Below are 16,666 nucleotides of genomic sequence, written 5' to 3' on the forward strand. Positions count from 1 at the left end.
TTTATTTCTTGCCATTTAAAAATGTAAAATGTAAAATCATTTTCAGTTTGCCAACTGTACAGACACAGGTTGGAGGGTTGGATGTGGCCTGTGGACTGTAGTTTTTCAAGGCCTGGATAAGAGCATTTCAGGCAAGGAGAACAGCAGGTTCTCAGGCTTTGCAGCAAGAGGAAGAAGGCCATTTGAAGAAATGAGAGAAGGTCCATGTGCTCAAGAACTGAGGGTAAAGGTGAGTGAAGTGAGACAGCTGGTAGGATAGCAGGCAGGAGCCTGAGTAGCATACAGAGCCTTTCTGGTCATCTCATAAGACTTAGTGTCTATCCTGAAGTCAATGGGAAGCCACTGCTACATTATCATACCTGAGTGTGCATTAAAATCATATGGGAAACAAGTATTCTGATTCCTGGGTCCCATCTCAGAATTCCTGAGAAAGCATCTTTGAAGAAGGAGAGGAGGACTCTGCTTTCTAAAATATATCTCAGTTGATTTTGCTGCAGTCAGTCTGGCACTGAGCTACAGAACTAAGTTTGGGAACAACCACCGGATCTTTGCTCTGGGAATGGAGAAACACTGCCTTAGGGAGTCGAAGTGCTTTCCCAGGTGGGTGCATGGTAAGTCACGGCAGATACTACTTGAGTACAGACACTGAACTCAACCAATGGAGGACAGGCGATAACTGAAAAGGAAGTGTGAAGCTCCAAGACAAAATCATTCCCTCACTCTGTCTGTCTCCCAGTGAAATGCAAGCTTCTTGGTTTGCCATGCAATGCTTTTCTCAACTGGATTCTGCGAGATGCCCCAGTTTTATCTCCCCCTGCTCAAACCTTTCTCTCTACTTTCCTTTCAAATACATTTCTTTCCTGCTGCTCCTTGCACCTAAATATCCTACCACCACCTTTTCTCCAATCCCCTCCAAGAATCAGATGATTTGGGTTGGTTCATTCATTTCATACAAGAACATTAGTGCTTATTCTACTCTAGGTATAGCACAAGGAGCTGGGGAACCTGTATGCTCCAACACAAATCGCGCTTTTCATCATGGCCCTTTCAACCTCTTAGGGAAAATGAACATTAATTAAATAATCAGTAGCTGCAAATATAAAGTTTATAACTATGATAAGATAAAAAGTCTCTGTTAAATCATGGAAGAAATTGTTTTGTTCCTTTTCTATGACACATGTAGAACTTTGATTTAAATTCACTTATGTTGCCTGTTATGGGGAGGGGGGAATGGGGAGGGATGGTATTGGGAGTTATACCTGATGTAAATGACGAGTTGATGGGTGCTGACGAGTTGATGGGTGCAGCACACCAACATGGCACAAGTATACATATGTAACAAACCTGCACGTTGTGCACAGGTACCTAGAACTTAAAGTATAATAATAAAAAAGAAAAAAAAAAAAGAATGAGTTCATGTCCTTTGCAAGGACATGGATGAAGCTGGAAACCATCATTCTCAGCAAACTAACATAGGAACAGAAAACTAAACACCACATGTTCTCATTTCTAAGTGGGAGTTGAACAATAAGAACACATGGACACAGGGAGGGGAACATCACACACCAGGGGCTGTCAGGGGTTGCGGGGCTAGGGGAGGGATAGCATTAGGAGAAATACCTAATGTAGATGACGGGTTGATGGGTGCAGCAAACCACCATGGCATGTGTATACCTATGTAACAAACCTGTACATTCTGTACATGTATCCCAGAACTTAAAGTATAATAAAAAAAAATTGGTCGTTTAATGTAAAAAAAAAAAAAAAAAAACTAGTTTATGTTGATAATCTCAAATACATCTTATACCAGGGAGAAACATGACAGATATTCATTAAACTGAATTTCTCAAAGGTGTGATGTGGTAAGTTTCATCTTGTAGAAGATTTGGGTGAGGGCTGGTTCCAATGAAATCATTTAAGAGGTTGGTTGAACCGCTGTAAAATTTACACAAGAGACAACGAGGGCTGAAAACCAGGGGAGTGGCAAAAGACTTACTTGCAAGGAGGGGACTAATATGGGAGACACTTCGAAAGATTTTTTTTTTTGAAAATCAAGTGTTACCTTTAGGTTGGACACTTTTTAAAAAGTAGTTTCATATACAAATTCCATTATATATTTTGAGTTGTATAACCACATGTATGTCTTGTGGTATTACTATGCCACAAGACTAGAACAAAGGGTCAGACCCATCTCAGGTAGTCACTGGAGTTAGTCATCATTTTAACCCTGGCCATAAAATAACATGACACACTATACCAACATAGAAAAGGCTTGTGGCTGAGGGTAACTTTATGGGGTCTCCCAGAGGACTGGGCCTGTGGATTCTGACAAACATTTTTAAAACGCAGATCTCCCTAAACACTTTTGCAACTGCACTTCAGGAGAGCTTAACACCATAACTGTTTTATCCATGGCTCTAGGAGAGAAAAACTGAAGTAATGGAAAGAAGTTCTAGGTCTGAATTTGAAGAGCAGTATAAGCTCTCTTTCGTAACTGCATATGCAAAATTAAAATGATAGTACTACCAATAAGCAGGGCAACAGATTCCAACTAGAGCAATGATGCTCATGTTGCTTTGATGTTGTTTTGCCTCCAAGGCAGGATTTCCATTATTATGGAGATGAACTGCCTCTAATTATTGCAATAACATAATTGTTCCCCAGGGCAGAATTCCTAATAACAGAGCTGTATAGCTCTGCAGCAACTGTAAGAGATATCCTGAGGGCAGGTTTCTCATTAAGAGCACGCATATAGACACTGCCTCCAGAAGAGAAACAGAATGCCTGAAGCAATAAACTTTCCTTTCCACACTAGGATTCCACAGGCCTTCTGGGCAAATACCTGCCATCACATTTGATTTGCCTCCCAGACTGCCAGTGTTGTCTTCTGACCTGGGTTTCACACCTTGTATGCAACACAGTTGTGCAGCCCTGCACTGGGATTTCCTTCCATGTCTTACATGAATTTCAACTCTTCCAAAAACCTTTGGGAAGAGAGGCAAATTAGGGTTATGATCCAATTTCACTTTGGAGGCAGACATCAGTGTCTATAAACAAGACACATGAGCATGAATTTCATTCTTATTTCAGTTGGATATTTTCTTTTCTTTTTTTTTTTTTTTGAGACGGAGTCTTGCTCTGTCGCCCAGACTGGAGTGCAGTGGCGCGATATCGGCTCACTGCAAGCTCCGCCTCCCGGGTTCACGCCATTCTCCTGCCTCAGCCTTCCAAGTAGCTGGGACTACAGGCGCTCGCCACCATGCCCGGCTAATTTTTTTTGTAGTTTTTAGTAGAGACGGGGTTTCACCGTGTTAGCCAGGATGGTCTCCATATCCTGACCTCGTGATCCACCCGCGTTGGCCTCCCAAAGTGCCGGGATTATAGGCGTGAGCCACCACGCCCGGCCGACTCAGCTGGATATTTTCACAGAATGCTAGACTTGATCTGATTACACTATGAGGGTGAGTCAGACCTAAACATGTATTTCGTTCTGGCAAGATATGCCTAAGAATATGGATGTTTATACAATTTTATTGTGTCTTCAAAACTAGTCCACAGTGGCCTAAAAGTACTCTGCCTAAGATAATGTTAAGGTTCCTAAATCCAGCAGTCATGCTTGCACCATTATTTTTTGGAAGGTCTTGGAAGCACCAAGTGCTTACTCCTTGTTGCACCTTTCTTCTCCTTTGGCTTCTGTTTGTTACTTTCTGCTAGATGTTCTCCCACCTCTTTGAGTCTCCTCCTTTACACCTCCCAGCAGGTGTGGCTTCTGCTCATTCTTTGAATGTGTCTGTTCCTCAGGGTACCTTCCTTTGAACCATAGATGTTCTCATTCTATAGAACTCTCTCTGGATGAACGTATGCACTCCATGGCTTCTTATCTACTGATGATGTCTTATCTATGGATCTTTATCTCTACTCTTCAACTCAGATCTGTACTTCCAGTTTCCTATGGGACACTCATATAGCGCTTATTCTATGCCAGGCAGTGTTCTAGTGTTAAAGAATGGAACAAAACATACACAGAAGGCCCAATAAAAAAGGCCTTTCAAAATGGAAGGAGGCAGAAGAGGAGGTCAGAGTGATGGGATGGGGGAAGAACTTGCCTTTACTAGTGTGAAAGAAAATAGAATCTCGGGACTCCAAACTCACTATGCCGAAGAAAAAGTTAAGCTTGGGAACTGAGTCACGCAATACTGCTTTCCTTTTGTTCCCAGGCCGATAGGTGTAATTTCACAACCCTGTATCATAGTCTCACCCATAAGCCAGGTTCCCACAATGATAGAAGGCCGCATATCTCCCCAGACGGCCTGCATCATAAATGAAATTCCTTGTGAGCCCCTAAATCTTTCAGGATACACATCCCTGTATAAACTAGCCCTAAAACCAAATTCCATTGAATCTCACCCTGACAATGTCAATTACCAGCTTATCTTCCCAGGGAGAGGAAAAGGACAAAATCAGAAATTATCCCTTGGCTGACCCTGCGACGAATGCATAATGGCCTTTTTCCTTGATGCTCTCTTTTCACATGTAAAATGCACATTTACTGAGGCTGATCACAGCCTCATAAGAATGTAAGCAACTGCTTCCTTTTTTTCCTCTCTTGCTTGTTCTTTCCCTTTTAAATATTGAAAAATCCTCAAACCCCTTTTGGGAGAGCACCAGTAACAGACACTCCTGTGATATATGTATTTCTCAGCCATGACCTCAATCCTGGCTAAATAAACCTCTACTGATTGAGACCTGCCTCCCTCACTTTTTCATTAAGCTTTGAAGATGGAGCAAAGGGACCATGAGCCAAGGAATGGAGGTGACCTGTAGAAGCTGGAAACAGATTCTCCCCTAGAGCCTCCAGAATGAATGTATCTGCTGAAAGCTTGATTTTAGACCAATGACGCCCATATCAGAATTTTTACCTCCAGAACTACAAGAATATAAATTTGTACTTTTTTATTTTTTATTTATTTATTTTTTGAGACGGAGTCTGGCTCTGTCGCTCAGGCTGGAGTGCAGTGGTGCAATCTTGGCTCACTGCAAGCTCCACCTCCTGGGTTCATGCCATTCTCCTGCCTCAGCCTCCCGAGTAGCTGGGACTACAGGTGCCCACCACCACACCCGGCTAATTTTTTGTACTTTTAGTAAAGACGGGATTTCTCTGGGTTAGCCAGGATGGTCTCGATCTCCTGATCTCATGATCCGCCTGCTTCAGTCTCCCGAAGTGCTGGGATTACAGGCGTGACTGGCCTAAATTTGTACTGTTTAGCCACACACACACACACACACACACACACACAGAGGCACATGCAGCACAAATTTCTATTCTCATGGAATTTACAATCCAATGGGTGGAGGGTGGAGAAGATTGACAATAAAGTTAAAAAGTGGGCAAGGTATGGTGGCTTCTGCCTGTAATCCTAGCAGTTTGGGAGGCTGAGACAGGAGGTTTGCTTGAGGCCAGGAATTGAAGACCAGCCTGGGCAATATAACAAGACTCTGTCTCTACAAATAATAATAATAAAAAAAATTAGCTGGGCATGGTGGCATGTGACTGTGATCCTAGCTTCTCAGGGGGCTGAGGTGGGAGGATCGCTTGAGCCTAGGAGTTCAAGGCTGTAGTGAGCTATAATCTCATCACTGCTGTCCAGCCTGGGCAACGGAGCAAGACCTTGTCTCTAAAAAATAATAAATAAATACATAAGCAATTAAAAGTTAATACATAGTATGTGGGATGGTGACAAATACTATAAAATATATAAATTAGGAAAAGAAGGTGAGGGTTTTACAATTTTAAGTATGTTACTGGGAAAAGGTGTCTGTGAGCAGGTGACATTTGAATGGGAATCCCCATTTGAACGACGTCACCACTTGCAGGCACCTCACGTTCAACATGCTAATAATAACCTCTTTATTTGCCCCTTCCTCGTCTTGCTCCTTCTCTGTTTACTACTATGGCAAATGGCACTGCCATTCACCAGCTCCTCAATGTGGGATCCTAGGAGTCATTTCCTTTTTTTCCTCCTCCTTTTTTCAATCCTTCTACTTACTAGGTCACTAAGTGTTTTCAATTCTACCCTTTAATAGCCTGTGTATCACCCTTCTCTCTTTCACTCTCAGAAGACTGACGTGATCCACATGTTATGATTTTCTTCCTAGACTACCAGCTGGAATTGCCCTCTCTGCATCCTCAACTTTGCCCTACCCTGATTCCTTCTGCATGTTACAGGCACAGTAATCTTTCTGTAGCACGCATATGACTGTGCACTCCCTTGCATAAAATCCTTCAATTCTGTCCATGGTCTTCTGATTCAAGTCTAAACTCTACAGACATAAAACACAAGGCCTCCACAATCTATTGCTGCCCTACATTTTCCAGTACTCCTTCTCAATATATCACCTTTATAACATATGCCTCAGGATTGTTGAAAAATTTATATTGATATTGTGCTACTGGGCCTCTGCGCTAGTCTATGAGCACCTTGAGGGCTAGGTTCATGTCTCCTTTTTTTTTCTCTCTCTAGTGCCAAGCAAAGGTAAATACCCAGTGAGTGCTGCATCCATGGAATGAGACTGGAATTGGCTAGATTCACAAAACAGAGTCATGCTGCTGTTCTAAACCCATGCCTGCAACATGCAGGCTGTAGGTCTGAGATTCTTTTTGGAAAAATTCAGTGGCATACCTATATCTGCTTACTATCCATATGCTTGACATAATGTATTAGTCTAATGTTTAAAAGCATGGAGGGAAATTCTTAAGCATAAGAATAAGAAGCCTTTATTTACACAACATTAACAAGAGTAACAGTTTACTCATTTATTTGGCTTCGGTGAAAACTAAAATATTTTGTCTCAGTGGGTTTTCCAGACAACTAAACTTTCTTGTCTAAGCACCACATTAAATTTTAAAAATAAACATTGGCAGGGAGTGGTCTTTCTATGATATATCATTCACTTGCTTGCCTTAATCCAAACTCACTGAAGATCATTTTTTTCTCTTTAGTATAACAGTAATAATCATCAACCTTTTCTGTGGAGATAAATAAAGCTACTTTTTTCCCTTATTAAAACTGCTTGGAAATGACCAAAACAGTGAGAGGATGCCAAACAATGCTGTCTGAAGAAATCAGATACAAGGGGGACATTTGGGCTTAGAAAAGAATTAAAAGAAAACATAGGGTAGCCTCCCAGTATGGAAAGGGAAGTGAGAGGTGGTGGAGAATAATTTGTCTGTAAAATTCCATAAAGTCAAACCAAAAACGAGTGGAAGTTGCAAGGACATAATCTTCTAACAATTAGTAAGGTCTCCATCATTATTAGTAACCAGGGAAGGATGTGGGCCCAGCCATTGTGGGGATCCCTGCCCTGGCATGGAAGATGGGTTCTGTGATTACGGTGGGAATTCGGCATCAGCGTCTGCGCAGCGTCCATTCCCTCTTCTTCTGGTGATAGCAGCTTGATTTCTTTGGGAAAACCCCTATCCCATTCTCAGTCCACATGGCTTGAGGCAGGCTTTCCCATGTGGCTCTTAGGACAAGCACATGACTCACGTCTGCCTGATCAGTGGATCAGATCCTCCTTGAGTGTGACTGGTCCAGAGAAGGACACTGACCAAAGCAAGCTTATTTGATTCTATTCAGGAACTCTTGGGATACATTGGAAAAGAGGGTGAGTACGTGGCTCCAGTGGTCACCCTACTAGCAGGAGAGGAGAGCTTTTTGGAAAAGAAGCCAACACGGCCAAAGGTGCAGGTAAGACAGGAAGACAGTGAGACAGAGTCCTGATTATACTGTGTGAGCACCTGAGCCCTGTCATACCTGCAGTTGCAATTCATCTTGGATCTTCTCAAATACATGAGCCAATGAATTCTCTTTTGTCCTTAAGCCAGTTTTGAGTTGGGTTTCTCTTACTTGCAACCAAAAGCATCCAGCCTGGTTGATACAATGTTTGTATAGCTCCTTATAATTCTAGGATTCTAGGTTTTTTATTAATGATTCTACTATTTCTGTATTTTAATGTTTTTGTTTTTAATAGGTCAACTTCAGTCTTACCTGCCTCAAAGTACCCTCCATCTAAAAACTAAAAGTAAATAAAATAATCAACCTTATTCAATTGGTAGGCTTAATTCCTCAATTCATCCAAATGATTCCACCTGCATTCATGGTGACTAGAGATCTCGCCCGAGGACTAAAGCTCTTGAGCTGTGTGACAGGTCTTCCCTGTTTTAAATGCCTGATATTGCCTACACTGATTGCTGGAGATATATATAAGACAATAAGAAATGTTTTACGTTTACGGATATTCTGCCTACCCAAGAAGAATGCCATAAAATTACTTGAATTTTCAATCTTTCGTTTAGATGCTTGGATTAACATAGATAAGGCTAGTGTGAATATGCTGCATATTTCCAAAAGAATGGGAAGCCAAAACAAGAACACATTTGAATATTTGAAACACATTTTTAAGATAACGAACATGTTAACGTTAAACCAGTGTTTCTGAATCTATATCCACTTAGCTAACTACAATATCACCATAAGGTTAGATGAGACAAAACCTCTTTAATTTTTACAATGTTGCTTCTAATACCACTACTGTAAACTCACTTGTAGGCAGTTGATTTATTAAAATTGAAATTAAATGTCAATAAGTAAGAGTTTAGCAAAGTCTTTCAAAACATAGAATCTAGGCAGAACATTAATAAAAGGGTGCTTGATCATAAAGTGTTGTTTCACTGTGTTATGCCAGTATTTTTTACTTAAGGGATTAATAACCTTTTTAATCAAAGGTTAAAGACTTGCCTTGTGATTCCTAAGATTCTACATCTCAAAAGAGAATTAAGGCTAATGAGGCAGTGCATTAGAAATTATTACTCAATGCTGTATAGTCAAAGAATTTTGTACTTCATGTTGGTCTACCAGGTCAATCCTTTCCTAAAATAGGGGTTCTAAAATTTTTTACTCATCAGTTTCATCTACAATTGCTTTTGCTCACTCATCCACTTCATTTTCCCTCTTCTCTATTGGAAAGAAATGAGAAAAATGGCAGAATCTCTTCTCTGCCAATGAGAAAACAATCGTAGAATCTTTCTCATTGTTCACCCACTTCAGAAATTAAGAAATGTTTCACTTGCTGTGTTTTTCTCCGAAGTTAAAAACCAGTGGCTCATGAAGTAAACTTGGTCTATAAGCACAGTTTGTATTGTACATCCATCAAAATAAAAATTAGTTGCTGACATTTAAAAGTTGGAAGCTCAAACAAACGTCTAGATTTCTAGTTTCTTTTGAAGAACAAGAAGATGAGGAGGTACCTGACCTGTGTCTCTGTATGGCTGAGCGGCAGGTGTCTCCCTTGGATGGGGCACACACTGAAGTCCCCAGCATTCCCCTATGCTACACCTGGCCAGTTTTTTAATGCATTTACATTAACAAAGTCATCATATCTGGTTAATACATTCTGAGTGAGGTGGAAAGGAGGATCAGAACTGTGAGAACACAGCACTCATGTGGAGAGTAAGTGCTAATATTGACAGTCTGGGACTAGCCTGGTCCCAGTGAAGGTGGAGGCGATATATAGCAGTAATTAGGTAATGATGGGGAGTTTCCTCAGTTTAAATATATATATTTTAGTGCAAAATAAATGTTGAAGCATATTTGGAACATGTTAGTCAAGTCAGGAATAGATAGAATGAAAACTGGATAAAGACAAGCTTTGTGGTAAGTCAAGTGGTGGAAATAATCAATTAAATTCACTTATATAGAATTCTTGATACTGGCATACTATTTCCCCAAAGGTAATTTAATTAGCTTGTAACAATGGTTAAGCTGTAGCAACAGAAAGCAGTCATTAATACGGTTCAAAATATTAGGTTGTCTCTTTTCTTCCAGGCACATAGTAAGATTATATTTCACTGCTGGGTTGCAGGAACATGTGACTTGTTTTGGCCAATGAAACGTGAGTGAAAGTGCAGTGCTGCACTTCTAAGTAGAGGCTTTAAGAACCCATGCATGTTTGGCTCTTTTCCTTCTGCAATGGCAATGTTCCAAAGCATCTTGGTCCACCAGGCTGGCCTTGGAGAGGAGGAGAGCTACCACCAAACCACTGATGTGCACTAGGTTCGAAAGAGAAATTGCCTTTTGTTGTCATAAGCCAGAAACTCGGGGTTTGACCAACGTTATTATAACTTTATTCCTTCATGATTTTTGACATGTCTAATACTCATATTATTATTGTCTTAATGTCATTTTAAAATTAAAACTTTTAAAGTGTAGCCTTATTCTGAGAAATACATGTAGTACATACTAGTTATATTTCAATTATATTAAAAGTAAGTACATAACTATTAAAAGTAATCTCATGTGCCACATTTTAAGGAACACTGAATTAAATAAAATAGAAAATGAATCTCAAGTTGAAGATTGCAAAATAAGCAATTATGCTATCGATTTTCAGGTTTGGCTACAAATTTGAATGCCATGTCAACATTCAATGAACTACATTGCTTTCTTGATATACTAGAAATCAGAAGGGGATGCATACTATGAATTTAATACATGTGTTACTCCCTAGTCCATAGCAAGCATTAAAAAATAATATATGTATGAATACACCATTTATAAACCATACCAGGTTTGTTTACAAAAACCGTTGAAATGGACAACACTGTCATCATCAGATCTAATTTGTATATGCAAATCCAAAGGTGTACAGGTGTAAAGGGTAGATACACACACATTTTTATAGGTTTCCTTCTTGCATCCTTGAGTACTTGACCTTTAGCATTAATTAAAATCATTATATATACAGCTGGCAAATCCTGTCTTATAGGTGACAAACAGATCCGTGCATAATTATCATTTTGCAACAGATTAAGTAGATTACAGAAAAAGGTAGGGGATATTTTACAGGGGTGACAGCCAAGAAAAGGTCTTAGAAACACCTGCCATTTCATGCAAGCTAATGAAAACCTCAAATAACTCCTATATATTTGCACTGTATACACTACATGCATTCTAAATGTAATTCATGTATAAGAAATATACAGACGAAGAGTTTAGATATTAGAAAGAAAAAGAACCTGTTGTCTCAAAAAGATGTAACTGAAATAAAAATCAAGCATAATAATCTGCTGCATGAAGAATGAGTTTTGAAATTAGAGATAGCCTCAAAAAAGGAGAAACTAACAGGAGACATAATAGCCACTGCCATATAATTGAAGGGTTGTCATAGCAATTAAGACCTGTGCTTATTTACATATGCCAAAGGACTTAGGATGGGGAAAGGTGGGGACAAAAATTTCAGGCTAAAATTAAGGAGGATGTTTCTAACTGTTCATCTTCAGGCAGCTCTGGCAGTCTTCGGCAGGGATCATGTGATCTATCTCTGCAGGGAGTGCTTTGTAGAATTCCCAAATCCAGAAGGACTATAAAGATCAATAACGTACCACTCATCCTTCCAAAGCTTCTGTTCTTTTTTTAACACTTAGTCCAGAAATAGCAGATAGTCACCCCACCTTCCCCTTAGAATTATTAATAACAGACCAACAAATTATTACAGGTTAACCAAATATTGAAAATAATTCAAGACAGTACCTTTCATTTTCTTTTAATATGTCCCTTCCTTTCTTCCAGGTGTAAACAGGTTTTGGAGAGGCTTTTGGCTTACACTCAATGACAACTTCACCTCCCACTTTGACAAGAGTGATTCTTTTCAGGAGTGTTCTTGAAAAATCTGGACCTACAGCTGAAAGACAGTGAAAAAATAATTATTATGCAAGACAGCCTTCCATGAGATAATTCCTTCCTCCCTCCCTCCCTCCCTCCCCCCTCTCCCTCCCTCCCCCCTCTCCCTCCCTCCCTCCCTCCCTCCCTCCCTCCCTCCCTCCTTCCTTCCTTCCTTCCTTCCTTCCTTCCTTCCTTCCTTCCTTCCCCCCCTTTCTCTTTCTCTCTCTCTCTCTCTCTCCCCCACCCCTTTCTTTCTTTCTTTCAGATGGAATCTTGCTCTGTCGCCAGGCTGGAGTGCAGTGGTGCGATCTCGGCTCACTGCAACCTCCACCTCTGGGTTCAAGTGATTCTCCTGCCTCAACCTCCCGAGTAGCTGGGACTACACTCACGCACCACCATGCCCAGCTAATTTTTGTATTTTAGTAGAGATGGGCTTTCACTATGTTGGCCAGGATGGTCTTGATCTCTTGACCTCATGATCCGCCTGCCTTGGCCTCCCAAAGTGCTGGGATTACAGGCATGAGCCACAGCACTTGACATCTTTTTCTTTCTCTAATACACTTATTGCCACCTTGATCATCAAAGGAAGGAAGCTAATTTTTTTTAAAGTATGGAACACTGTATGTTTTGATGGATTTATTAAACTTTGAGGTATAATTTGTATTTGGTACAGTGTACCATTTGTGTGTGTACAGTTTGATGAATGTGATATACACCACCATGAAGATCAAGACACAGAATATTCTCATCTCCCTGTGGAGGGATTCTTTTAAAGAAAATTATTGTATGTTCAAGTGAATAAACATTTTAAAATTTCAGAAAATTGAAAGAGAAAGAAACAAAATTAGGAACTCCATAAGAATATATTTTTTTAATTGTGTAGGTTAAAGCATTCCCTCTCTGATATGGTCACCACCTGTGCTTTGTCCCATGGTACTCTGTTCATATATATCTCCATTAGAGAACATGCTGAACTCTCTATATTGTCACCCTCTGTAAGCTTCTCCTTAAAAACAAGGCTTTGTTTAGCTTGTCACTGCAAGTACTTGGCTCATTTAGGAGAAGCTGTGACTTGCTTTTGGAGTGTAGGTATTGAGAAAGCTCTATTATATGCTTACCACTAGTGTTCTAAAAAATTCACTCATGCTAACACCAGTAACATAGTTATATGGAAATACTATTAGAGAATTATTTCTTTCCTAAAACAAAAGACACATATTTGTATTCTCACAAAAGTAAAATAAAAGACATTTTTTTTTCCTGGAAAATATCTATTTTCTTCTGAGTTAATTGAATTAATGTGCAAGAAGAGATTTTAGAATGGAAGGATTCATTTCTTGGAATCTTACCATATTTTAAAACCCTGACTCACTACAGTCTGACCTGGTGGAATTTAATACTTAAGATCATGTTGAATGTAAAATTTAAATATAAACCACAAATTACTTAAACGAGGACTGGGAGCGTGTGTTAGGTGAATGCGGGGGCTTGGGGGGTAATGAGGGCCAATTTCTTAAAAATTCCTAAATCATAGGCTAATGATTTTTAAAAATGAAAATAAACTTCAGTGGAAGCAAATTAAATCTTGATTACATTCTTTTGTTGTGGAAATACTTTCGGTAACTGCCCAGAAACAAATAAAGATGGAAAGGTTACTTTTTAACGGGGCCATGCAATGTACACCTGGGGCTGGTATTCTCACGGGAAGGTAAAATTTTAAAAATGAATCTTGTAGGCAATTGATACCTCAATCTGTTTACCTCAGATTTATGAGGGAAGTCTATAATTCTGGGAGTAATTCAAAGATAATAATTGCAATTAATAAGTAGAGGGCAAGTACAGATGTACAAATGTTTTTGCTGCAATAAGATAAATGTATTTCTTGTGTGGTCTGCAAAATCATGTAATAAAAATTGTAGGGTTTATGAAAAAGACAGGGTCAGGACATACCTACTCAATATTTATGTAACGAGAACACTGCAAAAACAATAACCATCCTAGTAATTATCAAGCATAATTAAATATAAACATGATTTAAAAGATAAATTAAATTCATAATAACTACTACAAAAAATGCAGTGTGTGTATGTGTGTGTGCACATGCATGAGAAGGTGGCTTGATGGAAGAAAGAAGAGTTGAGATTGCTAAGCTATGGAATAAGTGCAAATAGAAAGACTGAGAATTATGCGATAAGCACTGCCACGTAAGAGTACGTGGCCACACTGTGCCAAGAGGAAGAATGTGGCATGAATGGGAATCACGTGCAGTAGGTATTTTCCCTTGGCTAGCTGTGTTAATCTGTGTTTGTGGGCTTTGTGTTTCGTTGCTGCTACTTAGTAAAATACCTGAACAAATCCAGGGTCTATGTTACACTGACATCACTCCCCTACTTACCAATCCCACATAAGCTAAGTCACAGAAAAGTGTTTCAGCAGAGCAAACTCAATGCAAACCCCTGAACTGACACAAAAATGTAAAAAACAAACAAACAAACAAACAAAAAAAACAGTCAGGTATTCTTGAAGTTTTTTTTTTTTTTTTAAGAATATTTTAAAGGAATATTTAAAGGAAATTGAGTTACAAATCTGTATCTCATAAAAATCCCTTCTTAAAACTATATCTTTCTACACACATATATTTCTATCACTTTAGGCAGACATTTTTCATCCATTCAGGAGGAATTCTGCAGTTGCATTTGAAATGAGTTTACATAAATCAAACTGTGCACAACACATGGGCATATTTGTCAAAAAACTATATTTTGCTTTTACAGGATTTGAAACAGCATATCAGATAGACAGAAACCAGAAAACACACCTTTCAGTTTCAAAAGCATTTGTAATGTACTATTTGTGTGCCATATAATCTTTTGAATATCTTAGAGATAAGACTGGCTCAAACTTCTTTCACTAATTAAAATGGAATTAAAAATTCAAGGCCGGGCAGGATGGCTCACGTCTGTAATCCCAGCACTTTGGGAGGCCGAGGCGGGAGGATCACGAGGTCAGAAGATCGAGACCACCCTGGCTAACACGGTGAAACCCCGTCTCTACTAAAAATACAAAAAATTAGCCGGGTGTGCTGGCGGGCGCCAGTAGTCCCAGCTACTCGGGAGGCTGTGGCAGGAGAATGGCGTGAACCCAGGAGGCGGAGCTTGCAGTGAGCCGAGATTGCGCCTCTGCACTCCAGTCTGGGTGACAGAGCGAGACTCCGTCCCCCCTCCCAAAAAAAAAAAAACCAAAAAAAAAAAAACAAAAACAAAACAAAAAAAAACCCCGTCTCTACTAAAAATACAAAAATTAGCCGGGCGTGGTGTTGTACGTCTGTAATCCCAGCTAATGGGGAGGCTGAGGCATGAGAATCACTTGAACCTGGGAGGCGGAGGTTGCAGTGAGCCAAGATCGTGCCACTGTGCTCCAGCCTGCGGGACAGAGCTAGACTCCATCTCCAAAAAAAAAAAAAAAAAAAAAAAAATTCAAGTTCTTTTCTTTTGTTTACTCAGTTTACTTAATTAGCTTCTGAAGTTATCGAACCCTGCAAATCTATCAGTTGTAACCATAAACTGCAGTGCTTTTAAGGGAAAAGAGTCGAACTTCATCAGTTTTTGAATACTTGAGCCATTAATCGATTTCTTAACATTCTCCCATTTTGTGACCATCTTTTGCACCTGAGATGCTGTTCAGCTTGTAGGATGATGTTTTTTCCTATTTGTACCCTTTATTCTCATCCCCAAACACTGATCTAAGGCAGGTCTGAAAGAAAAGAGAAAGGGACCTGTTTTATGTGACATTCACAGATAATGACATTTTAAAAGTTATTGGTAAAGTCCCCAAAAGGGCACTATTAGAATCTAACCTTTGCTGGCACTTAAAAAATTAGTGCACATGGAAGTGAAACTTCAGTAGGTTTCTAGTAGCTCGGAAAAGACAAAACCAACTGTCAAATTACCCCTTATGTCTGAGAGTAGCAGAGATAGTGGGAGATCCTTATTTGCTATATTTAATATACTTATATGATAATATTTCTCACATGCACTGCTAGAGGGCACCACTCCCTCAGCGTTTGAATGAGCTGTATTATGGGACCTCTCCCATGTGAGAAATGGAACTTTTTATTATTTATCAATGATCTTTATTACATTATCTATGAGAAGCATGTGGCTGAGAGAAGCCCTCTATGTAATTCACAACTATTTGTTTTTAGTTAATTCAATGACTTCTGGTCATATATCAAGGGTATTTTAAGTGGCCAATAGAACCCCTTGAAAACAAAAGTGTTTTGCCTTAGTGTCATTTCTCAAGAGAAACAGTAGAATGATAACTCCTTAACTAGACAGGCAGTGGCAGTCCTATTTGGGAAATATATGGATGTGATGTCTTACTATATTATTGAAGAAGAAAGGATTATTATGTATGCCAGTTCTATCACAGTCTGTGATAGAAGCATCACTGGGAACACTGCCAGTTGATGGAGAATATTAAGGCCAGCTTTTTTGGAAGTTCAGCATTTCTTATTACTTTAACCTTTGTCTACTCTCTTTAACTATTACCTCATCATTCCCCAAAAACAAGCTTAGAGTGAATGCATTAATTCAACTCTTTTCACTACTGAGGAGAAAATACTGGTATCAGATTATGAGACCCCAAATTTCTTCTGGCCTGTTGGATTGGTATCTAGAAAGAAGGCTACTGGTAGAAGATTTCTTCTTTCTAGGTCCACTGTTTTAGAATGGCTGATTCAAAAATCAGCCCTCTCTGAGGTCAGATGTGGTGGCTCACGCCTGTAATCCCAGCACTTTGGGAGGCCAAGGCAGGAGGATCCCTTGAAACCAGGAGTTCAAGACCAGCCTCAGCAACACAGTGAGACTCAGTCTGTACAAAAAATAAAAAAAAATTAGTCAGGTGTAGTGGTGCATGCCTGTAGTCCTTGCTTCTTGGAAGGCTGA

General features: G+C 39.6%; 1 protein-coding gene across 4 annotated transcripts in view; it reads right to left on the minus strand.

Moving 5' to 3' along the window:
* The window catches only part of CNTN4 (contactin 4), a 998,936-nt gene that overhangs the window by 126,239 nt on the left and 856,031 nt on the right, over positions 1-16,666 (minus strand). For all 4 annotated transcript variants that reach the window (XM_025375521.1, XM_025375525.1, XM_025375524.1 and 1 more), the window contains one exon: positions 11,589-11,739. In XM_025375521.1, the coding sequence (XP_025231306.1) occupies positions 11,589-11,739 (151 nt within the window). The remainder of the gene's footprint in view (positions 1-11,588; positions 11,740-16,666) is intronic.

The sequence above is a fragment of the Theropithecus gelada genome, chromosome 2, assembly GCF_003255815.1.
Source record: "Theropithecus gelada isolate Dixy chromosome 2, Tgel_1.0, whole genome shotgun sequence".
Taxonomy (NCBI): domain Eukaryota; kingdom Metazoa; phylum Chordata; class Mammalia; order Primates; family Cercopithecidae; genus Theropithecus; species Theropithecus gelada.